We start from the raw sequence: 11,335 nt of genomic DNA on the forward strand, positions 1-11,335 counted from the left end.
GAGAAAGTTTTTCTGGACTTCTAGTGTCACCATTTTCAATGTCCATGAAGTTTTGGGAAGTTGATATTCTAATCAAATTTTCTTTACCAGTGTTCCAAATCATTGCTGATTCAGCAGCACCAAGCAAATAGATAAGATCATTAAAGGGTCATGTTGTGATCTGTCATCAGGGAATGACTGAAGAACCAAGTCAACAACCAGCTACCTCGAGACTTCGACACCCGACTCTCTCGGCTTGTTAATATGTGACTTAATCTCCAAGACTTAAGCACATATAGACTTTGTTTTCCAATAGGGAATGAGTGACGTAGGACTTATCAATTCTTGAAACTTGTGGGATATGGAGAATTATTAGAGAGGGTGGAGGAAATGAAGTATGATTTCCAGTCCCATTAGTGCTCAATAAAAGGATTAGTCTTTCACCTTGATTGCCTTTTGGGATATCATCTTCATTAGGAAGCTTGTTCTCAAAGATTTGGGAAGACCATAATTGTCTAAACTAGAAATCTATAAGGGAGAAATTCAAGTTAGTTGATTTAAAATCCTTAATATAACACCCAATATGAAAGATTAAGGCTAGGACCCAACAACCTATTTATAACTGGAAGAGGGATGCCGTAATCCAAGTTATAAAATAGTTGAAGGTAGGTAAATGACGATTTACCAATTTCCACCATGAAAAAAGAAATATAATTAAGTTTTAATTGGATTTGAAAATCCTATATCTTTTGAGATACATTGAACTTTCAATGGCATGTTTGAATCTCGATTGTGCCCTCTCAAGTTTGCGACTGGGATGCCGATGATCACAAACAAGGTGTGAATAACCATGCAAATTGACTTGGTACCCTTAACTTTATCACCTAATCGATGTGACGGTTAACCACACACACTACACCGATCTATAATAAAACCAAGTTACCCTTTGCCACTCTTACTAGTCCTTGTTAGCATGTTGGTTAGCCACACACGCTCTACCAACAACTTGGTAAGGTACAAAGTGTAATTTCATGAGTTAGCACCTATTTCACATTTTCCTAAGTAACTAAGATTGGGAATTTATAAGTGTTTACTTACTTAGTATTTATCATTATACTTTTAATGAAGGGAGAATTATAGTCATATCCTACCCGTTCGTCAGTAACCTTATACCCCCCTTATAGACCAGCTTCGTGAATGAGGCCTACTAATGGTAAGATTGACTTTATCTTATACATATCTATATAATTAAAATTATAATAATAGTATAAGGGTGTATGTTAAACACTTAAAATACTTGGTGGTTTAATCTATTAATTAAACTATATTATTAATTTAAATTAAACTTAAACCATGTCTTTAGGGAATTATTAACTCTTTTAATTAAACACTTTAATTAATTTAATGAAGTCCATAATGTTTGAATTTTAACCTCTTAAAATCCTAAGGTTTAATTTGGAATTAAAGTATTAGAGTGTAAGACTTTACAAATTCCAAAACTTGAGGGCAAGTTTTGAAACTATTCAAAACCTTTCATATTCATAACTTATGAGTTTAATGTACATTAAAATAAAGACTCTTCATTTTTATGTAACTCCTTATCTTTTATTGACAACTAGTGGTGAAACTCGTATATTATACGGGTTAATTAAAACCTAATGTTAAATAGGAGCGATTAAATGAAAATTTTATTTGAATTTGAAATATGAAATAAGTGAAAATTATGAAGAAAAAAAACATGCAAAAAATAAATTAATTATAATTATATGTTTAATTGTTAGACCCGTGTAGTAAATGAGTTTTTATAATAAAATGTTAAATACAAAGGTTTAAAGTGTAAATTTATTTGAAATTGAAATTGAAATTTTAAATTTTAAATTTGAAATTAATAGTTATTATAGTAGGTTTAATTTATGGAAACTAAATTAATGATATAATGAAAATGAATATGAATAATGAAGTAATTGACAAGTGGAAAATAAATATATTTCAAAATTATGACAAAATGACATGTGTCCAATTAAATGAGAGAATGACAAGTGGCAATAACATTTTCATTTATTAGGGTAGATTTTAAGGAAGCGACTTTTCAACATTCATAACTTGAGGACAAGTTATGGAGTCATAAAACCATTTACTGAAAAAGACTCTTCATTTTTATGTAACCTATGACACTTTTATGAGTTTTAAGATTCATAAATATGAATTTTCATATAAATTGAAGACAAGTTACAAAAAAAAACATATTTTATGAACTAACTCTAGATTAATTTGGATTTAAAACAACTAAAACACAATTTTTTTTCATTAATCTAAGCTAACTCATAAATCAAGGAAACATAAAACTCTTGGTAATCCATAATTTGAGGACAAGTTATGGGCTCCATACAATTTCATTGAGATCAAGAATTATACTAACAAACAATTTGCACATAATTCCTATGATCTATCAAAACTCATAAGCATGAACATTCATATTCAACATTTTTCAAGAATTACATAAACACATATAAAACTTGAAACTTTGATTATAGCATTGAAATTGATTTAGCATAATCATTACCACTTAAAAAATAGGTTTTATAAGTCCAAAACAGTCAAAGGTAATGATTCTAAACCAATTCTGGCACCAAAACTCGAAGATATGTTGTTTGGGGTTCCAACTCGTCGAGTGCATGAACCAACTCGGCAAGTTGGTTGAATTTTTCCTTGGACTCGACGAGTCCATCAGTGAACTCGGCGAGTCCACTGTCCCAGCAGTAAAAAAAACTTTGATTTTAAACAGTTTGCATCAAGTATAAGTGAAAACAAGCCTAGGCTCTGATACCACTGTTGGGTTTTGAGCATTCTAACACTCATATGGTGTACATGCAACCTTAAATACCTTGGATCTATGTTTTCTCTATTATACATGCAAATATCAATTTTCAAAAGTATTGCTCTAACTAGCATAATATAAAGTACAAATAATATAAAATCTAGTAGAATGACATACCTCTTTGTTGGTGCTTGATTCCATGTAGCTTGAGAGCCTAGTGCCCCAAGTGTGACACCTCAAATGGTTCACACAACATCAAATGCACTTGGAATAACCATGAGAGAAATCATCACTTCATGAAATCGGCTTACCCTCCATACATAGACCTAGTGGCCGATTTTGACAAGAATGATATGCTTATATAGTGTGAGACAATTAGGGTAAACCCTAATTGTCATGGCTTTCCATTTCCTTGGATCCATGGGTTCAAATACACCATGGAGCATCCTATGGGTTTTAGCCCAACTTGATAATTCATGGAGCATTAGCCCACTATATAAGTATGGATGATTTACACAATCAACTCATATATTTAAGTAGTCTTCTTTTGATCACTTAATTAATTCTTGATCAATACTAATTAAATAATCTTATTAATATATTAAAACTTATAATATATTAATAAACCTTAATTGTTATTTCTCTTATTTTAGTCTATCCAAATGCATGATGTCATGCAACCTAAATGGATCATGTCGGGTCGGGTCAAATATATACCAATTATAGTTATGGACTTAGACACTAATCCAACAATGTATATGTATATGTATATGTATATGTATATGTATATGTATATGTATATGTATATGTATATAACGGCCCCTTTTGAGATTTAGAGAAAGTTAGAGATCTTGAAATTAAACATGAGCCACACATTTCTCATTTGTCGTTCCAACGTACTACTGCTACGAGATATGTCTAATCATAAATCATTATATGACATAACGGTATAACCATATATGATTATACATGTGTATACATATATGTCTACTCATAAATAAGTATACGTATATGTTTATTTACAAAGTAATTAATCATATATGATTATATTTGGTGGTTGGTAGCGGATGAGATCGTGGTGGTGGTGGTGGTGGTGGGAGAGGTGGTTGTTGGTAACGAATGTGGTGGTGGTGGGGAAGGTGGCGGAGGAAAAGAAACTGTTGGCATTGCATAATCATTAATGAATATGACTCTTCCATCATATACGTATGTGTATGTGCATATACGTATACGTATACATATTCATATACATATATACATGTACTTGGACACCGTTTTGATTTCTTTTGCATGTTGTCATGCTATTTCACCACTATCATATTCTACTTCAACATACTAGTAATAAATATTTTTCTTAACTTTCTTTTAGTTAAAAGTTATACATAGTTTTTTGTTTTTTATTTATTTTTACCTACTCCTCTCATGAATATTATGAATTTTGTTTTTTGAAATGCAAGTTGAAAATGATCATTTAGTGTCGGTTCAGATGTGCAATAAAACGTTGTTTATACATTTACCAATACATCCAATTGCTAATTGTGGTTATTCCATATAAATCTCTCTACATACTAGTGTGATCTTTACATCGTTTTAAGTGGAACTGAGTGAGAATTAAGTACAAATAAAACAATTGCAAGAAACAAACCCCTTCAAGTAGCTCTCGCATCCGAATTATAATGGAATTGGTCCTATTTCAAAGACCATTTATAGATTTTATCCTTGTGCAACTCCAATTAGCTCCCGTTTTCTTCACATTTTCAATCCTCGGGAATTGAGTGTTGAAATAATTCAGAGCTGAGGGGTTTTCTGCACAAGTTTTAATTAGTATTAGTTATTTTTCCTCATTGAATAAATCAAAGACTACATGTGAAGATGATTCCCTAGTCTTTAGCATGTAGCTAGGTTGTTCCTAATTTTATGTTAAGTCTTAGGAGGGTGTTTGGCTTGTCTTTTTTAGAAGCAAAAGTTCTTTTTGGAAAAATTATAAAAAGTCAGGATTTCCTAACTTTTCCAAGAAGTCAGCTTTCTTTCTATCTAAAATCCAAAGTAGCTTTTAAAATGTTTCTACCAAACATCTTTTACTTTTTATCTTTTCCAAAAATGACTTTTGTCTCTCAAAAAGACAAGTCAAACAACCTTAGTTTAAATTGGAAAGCAAGTGTAGGTTGTAATGTGTATCCGAGTTTATTGTTTTAGTTCAGTGAATAAAAGAGCACTTTGACTCAAATTATCCCATGTGCCTTTACCTGTCTTCTGTGTTTTTCCTGTTCACTAGCTTTAATTAAAACTGTTTATTCCAGTTTTACCCTTGTCATTTGTCAATTTTTGTCCCCTGTGCAGATTGCTTTCCTGTATTCTGTTTCTTATCTTGGTAAAAAGCCTTTTGTTACCCCTGCAAAGGACCAACATTGAGTGGCAAACAATTGTTGATGATTGGACGGATTGGGATGCATGGATAGATAATCTTCTTGGTGTTTCAACTGCTAAAAGCTGGGAATGGTGGTGGGAAAAAAGGAACAAGAACATCTTTGTTCTTCAGGGGTAAGGAGCATTGTTATAAAGATTGTGTTGGCGCATGTTGTTTTTATTTATCAGTTTGGACTTGTTTATCACCTCAACATTAACAAGAGCAAAAAAAGTCTGCATTTTTAGTGTTCATGTACTTGCATTTAACGTTTGCACTAAATCATTGTGACAATTTACGTCTTATTGCAAGTTTACGGAATATCATGGCTTGTGATCATTGTGAGATTTCTTGTAATAAAGGTGATTTAAAAATGTACTATAAGTTTACAATTATTAAAATAATCAAGTTCGAAAATTAACAGTAGATCTTTGGATAGAAAGTATACAAGTCACAATCGACCTTCGATTCAGCTGATATACCATACATTTCAATAAAAAACGAAGCAAATCGAAAATCTAAAGAACCTAACAATAAATATCCTAAGTTAACTTAACCACCGAATCCGTACAGTGTACGACCCTGACGCTTCAATGCATAGACAACGTCCATCGCAGTAACAGTTTTCCGGCGAGCGTGCTCGGTGTAAGTAACAGCGTCACGAATAACGTTCTCGAGGAAGATCTTCAACACACCACGTGTCTCCTCGTAGATAAGACCGCTTATACGCTTAACACCGCCACGCCTCGCAAGACGGCGAATCGCCGGCTTTGTGATACCCTGGATGTTGTCACGGAGAACTTTCCGGTGACGTTTTGCTCCTCCCTTTCCCAATCCTTTGCCTCCTTTTCCTCTTCCAGACATTTTGTTTGTGTTTATGTTTTCTGTGTATGCTAATACGAGTACTCAATGTAATACTGGGGTTAGGGTTTTATATGAACGATGGAGATGGAATTTTGTGCTTAGGACAGGTGTGATATTCACCATGGGATTGTTGGACTTCCAACCGTACGATGGTGATCCGCGTGATGATTAAAATCGTCGTTTGGTTGGTTGATTTGTGGAGGCATGGATTGGAGCCCAAATCTGATTTTTGGCTGAATGCTTTGAGTTGTGATTTGTGTTTAGTGTCTTGCATATATATTTTTTATGTCGAATAAAATGAATCTATAAAATCATATGCGAACAATTTTTTCATAAAAAATTGTTTTGAAAACTAAAACTTATTATTTTCAACCCCAATTGAAAAATAAGGTTGTAAATTTTCAGCTCTTGAAATGTAAAAGAAAAATATATTTATCAAAATAATTATATATAAAGGTATATGACCACTCCACATATGAAAACTATTTCCCCATCAATTTTATCACTTGTGAGTTTGTAGTATATTCGGGAGTAGGCAATTTATTTATCGTGAAAAAAAAATCATATTTAAGAAAAATTTAGCACGATATAGTTTTTATGAGTGTATTCATAAGATGCTTATATTTAGTAAATGATAATGTGGTATGGTTTATATTACACGAATCGTATATCACTATATTATTTGTTGGTGATCAATTTTATCTCTTAAGTATATTTTTTATGTAATTCTTTTACTGCAGTATAGTTCTTATGAAAAAACATTTATTTTAGAAAAAAATGTTAGAAAAATGTAGTGTGTGTATATGAACTTAGTTGTGCAGAAAGTTATAATTTTTTTAGAAGAGCAAAATTTATATAACTAAACAAAAGCCAACGGGAAGTTGAGTACAAAAGAAGAAGTTGGAAAAACATAGATTATAAAGATGGAAACTATCTGACACAAATGGGTGTAGTCACATTTCATCATTTATTTTTTCTATGATTTTTTACTCACTAAAAATCATGAAATGTTCATCTTTCATTTTCCTTTATTAAATATTTTTTTGAAAGTACTTTATATATATATATATATATATATATATATATATATATATATATATATATATATATATATATATATATATATATATATATTAAAAGTTAAAAACACTAGAGAAAATACAAAAAATAGAGTTTGTCAATCACATTAGGAGAGAAAGGGTGGGGCACTCTCACCTTCGCCCTTTTCACGTACCGGTGTGGTGCTCTTAGGTGCGGTTCCTATTTTCACTCGCCTTTCCCGCTCCACTTCTTCCAACCTAAGGGCAAATAAGTCAAAACGCAAAACTCAAAAGAGAAGGTTAACCACTTAAACTACCAACTTGAACATTTCCATAAGAGAATTCCAATAAACAAACCCATACACCATAAAGGAATCATATAGGATCAATACACAATAAGGATTCAACCCAACACAAAGGGCAAAATAGTTAAAATATGAAACAAATAAGGAAACACCGACAAAGCACCATGGAAGAGAATGGTAATGTGAAAGTAGTGTTCTACTAACAAATAACCTTTAAACTTCATTGCACCATGCCTCCAATGGAGCAATACCCCAAGGGTAAAATAAATGAACAAAATGTTACTCAAGCAAGCAAATAAAAAACAAGAAAAACTACACAATAATTTGCATGGTTTGGGTCAACGTGACCTATTTCCAAGGGTACAAACCAAACCTTCCAAACTAACCTATAAAAAACCATTGATCCACTACTTCTAATTCATCCTTCTATCATTCAATCCTTCAACAAACGTGAAGTCAAAACGAACATGAGTGGCTAAGAATTTTGTGATCATCCTTATTGTGACTTAGGCTAAAAGGTTTCGTTGTTTGTTTTTCTTTTTTGTAATACAAAAATTATATGTTACTCCTTTCGTCCCTTATTTGTTTCAATTTTTGACTTTTGAAATCTTTATTCTTCAACTTTGATCTAAAATATTTTTGTTTTTAATATATAATACTTGATGCAAATATATGAATGGATTGTGTTTTAAAGGTCTTTCTATTGTTATAAGTTTCATCAAGTCATATATAACACAAAAAAAATAGAACAAATTACTGAAATCGTCCCTGTGATTTGGTTAAAATTGCGTGTTTGGTTCCTAACTTTTATTTTGCACTCGGACCATCCCTATAGTTTCTTTTTGTTACGCTTTTCGTTCCTACTAGACATAAAAAACTATTATATCCTTACTATTTTTTATTTGTATTTAAAAAAAATATTAAAGATTATTAAAAGTATTTTATAGTTTGTTAAAAAGGTTGGGATCCACACGTCCCCACCACCATCAGTCTACCCATTCCCCTCTGTAACTTGAAGCTATCGATGGTAGTTCAAGGCTTCAAGATATATCTATTTCCCTCTGAACTCCACCTTAAATCAACGATCTTCACCTGAACTCCCCATAGGAGCCTTATCCTCTCGAAAGGCGCAGCCTCCATCAGCTATCATGTGAACATCTCCTCCAGATGACTATAACCCTAATGCCTGAAACCTGAAACTATAAAGATGTTGGAAACCTGCAACCCTAACGCCTCCGAAAACCTGCAACTGTAAAGCCACCGAATACCTGTAACTCCATTGTTCTTCTCCGCCTTCGCATGTTTCCGTCTAATCCCATTTCTTCTTATTCCGCTGACCTCGTGGATTTCACCTGGAAAAATCGATTTCATCATTTGGAAAAATGGTCTTTGATTTATGGGATATATGGTGAGGTGTTTCATTTTCAGATTAATCTTAATGTGTTTAATCCGACGACGTCATCGATTTCAAATACAAAAATTTGACTCCATTTGTTTTTCGATTTGATTTTTGGGATTTCATCACCGATTTTAGGTTAGGTTTACATTTTAGGTTATGATTTTCGGATTTGATTTTGATTTCCGTTTATGTTCTGATTTTATGGTTTCGGGATTTGACTTTGGCTAAGTTTTAATTTCATATTTTGATCTTGTTTTGGTTTTGATTTATGTGTTTTGATCATGGTTTTGGTTTGATTTTGATTTGGTCAAGGTGATGATCAATTGTGGTTGCAGGAAGTGAATGCTAGTTATTGTCGGAGGTGAACATGGTGGTTGTTGGATGTAAATGGGGTGTCACCTGATGGAATCGATGATGTGGGTAGACTGAATAGGCGGGTGGTGGTGTTGCCGGAATAGGTAGGTGGTGGTGTTGGTTATTGGAGGTGATGGGTGAGGGGTTGGCAGCTGGTGGCTAGTGGTCATCGGTGGTATTTCCTGGTAGGTGGTGGGTTTTTGATGGTAGTATGTGGTGGTGATGGTGATCGTGATGGTGAGACCTACTATATTAATACATCTTTTAATAATTAATAAATAATATCAAAAAATTAAAAATTAAAAAGTGAAAAAATAAATATAAAGGGTATTATAGTCTTTTTATGTTTACGAGGGACCAACAACGCACCAAAATCAAACAGTAAGGATGGTCCGAGTGCAAAATAAGAGTTAGGGACAAACACACAATTTTAACCAAACCACATGGACGATTTCAGTAATTTGTTCATAAAAATATTTATGGTCAAAGTTGAAAAATAAAGACTTCAAGAGTCAAAAGTGGACAATAAATATGGGATAAATGATGTATAACTTTATGAATGCAAAGTTTTAATTCATAGTTGTTTTGACTTGATATATAACTTTTCATTTGTAGAAACTAATTATCTGTTTCGATTGTAATACTACTAGATTTACTTAGGAGGACGGTGTCTACAATAGTCATGTTTGGCCTGGTTGTTGGATTTTTGAAATGTTATATGCCAGAAGTGGCATGCCTCCTAATAGTCTTGCCTAGTCGTTCTTTATTTGATAGTCAAAGTATTACATCATAATTAATAAGTGATTTTTACAATGCAAGCGATTCACCCGACAAATAACCATTGTCATGACAAAAGTGTCCTGTCTCACAATAGTCTTTCCTAGTCATTCTTTATTTGATAGTCAACGTATTACAACATAAATTAATAAGTGATTTATAAGATGCAATTGATTCACCCGACAAAAAACCATTGGCATAACACAAATCGTGATGAACATACTCTAGTCTAGGAGTTAAGGTCGTTTGTAGCCAAACCATGTATTATGCCTAATGCGTGTCACTCTTTATTGCATGCTACAATTAGGAAAAATAATAACATATTTTGATTGGCTTGACGACATAGGAAACTAGGGGATGGTTACTTTTCCTATTGAATTTAAAAACTGCTTATAGTTTGATTTTAGTTTTTAAATTCCGAATTTACTACTGTCATGTTTATTTCTCTTTAACTTAGAAGTGTTTTTTTAAATCCATTAATTTCCTTTACATATTTAGTTGGTTACTTGAGTATTTTAAACATATAATTTAACTACAAATTCATTGAGGATTCAACCATGTTTTCCCTAACTATCTATGGTGGTTGGGTTATTTTGACTGAGACGACAAGCTCAATCAGACAATAAGCTCGATCAGATGTCGCTAAATCATAATTATAACATCAAGCAGAGAAATGCACGTGTTGTATATATATTAGCCAAGCAATATATATATACATATATTGTGCACAAAAAGGGAAACATAAGTCAAAATACATCATATAGTAGGGACAAGTGTTCCAATGTTAAGTACCCACCTCATATTAGCCAAGCAATATATATACATATATTGTGCACAAAAAGGGAAACATAAGTCAAAATACATTATATAGTAGGGACAAGTGTTCCAATGGTAAGTAGCCACCTCAAACGTTTGATATTTTTTCATACATCTTTTAAGTCAAAGTAAAATATAAAACACCACCTATAAAATATCATTAAAGGTTACAAAAAATATCAAGTTATCCTTACAAAGTAGTTTAACTTGTTAAATGATTTTCTATTATATATATATATATATATATATATATATATATATATATATATATATATATATACACTAGCCGTTTACCCACGCAAAGCGGCGGCGGCAAATAGTTGCATTATAAAATAATTTTTTTCGGCGATTAGTTATATTGAAAACATGTTTTATTTCATGGAATACAAAACAAATACATATTGTTATTAGTCAGTTTTGTGGCAACGACTTGTTTCCTTTAGCCAAAATAATTTCTTAATATTGGTAATTATATTTATTTCAACGACTGGTTTTCGTACAGAAACATGTTATCTTCCAAAGAACATGAAATATATCAGAAATCGAATGCATTCCACTAAGGCCGGACACATTGTTTTG

At 32.2% G+C, this 11,335-nt stretch overlaps 1 protein-coding gene across 1 annotated transcript; it reads right to left on the reverse strand.

Annotated features, from left to right (window-relative positions):
• Positions 1 to 5,610: 5,610 nt before the first annotated feature.
• On the reverse strand, positions 5,611 to 6,120 carry LOC145063509 (histone H4). The gene has a single exon (XM_079011107.1). The coding sequence runs from the start codon at positions 6,063 to 6,065 to the stop codon at positions 5,754 to 5,756; it is 312 nt and encodes a 103-aa protein (XP_078867233.1). The 5' UTR covers positions 6,066 to 6,120; the 3' UTR covers positions 5,611 to 5,753.
• Between the last annotated feature and the right edge of the window lie 5,215 nt (positions 6,121 to 11,335).

This window comes from Lactuca serriola, chromosome 7, assembly GCF_051521515.1.
Source record: "Lactuca serriola cultivar US96UC23 chromosome 7, Lser_US96UC23_V15, whole genome shotgun sequence".
Taxonomy (NCBI): domain Eukaryota; kingdom Viridiplantae; phylum Streptophyta; class Magnoliopsida; order Asterales; family Asteraceae; genus Lactuca; species Lactuca serriola.

Excerpts from the sequence above, each read along its gene's own strand:
- LOC145063509 (XM_079011107.1), bottom strand. The coding sequence starts at position 6,065 with ATGTCTGGAAGAGGAAAAGGAGGCAAAGGATTGGGAAAGGGAGGAGCA.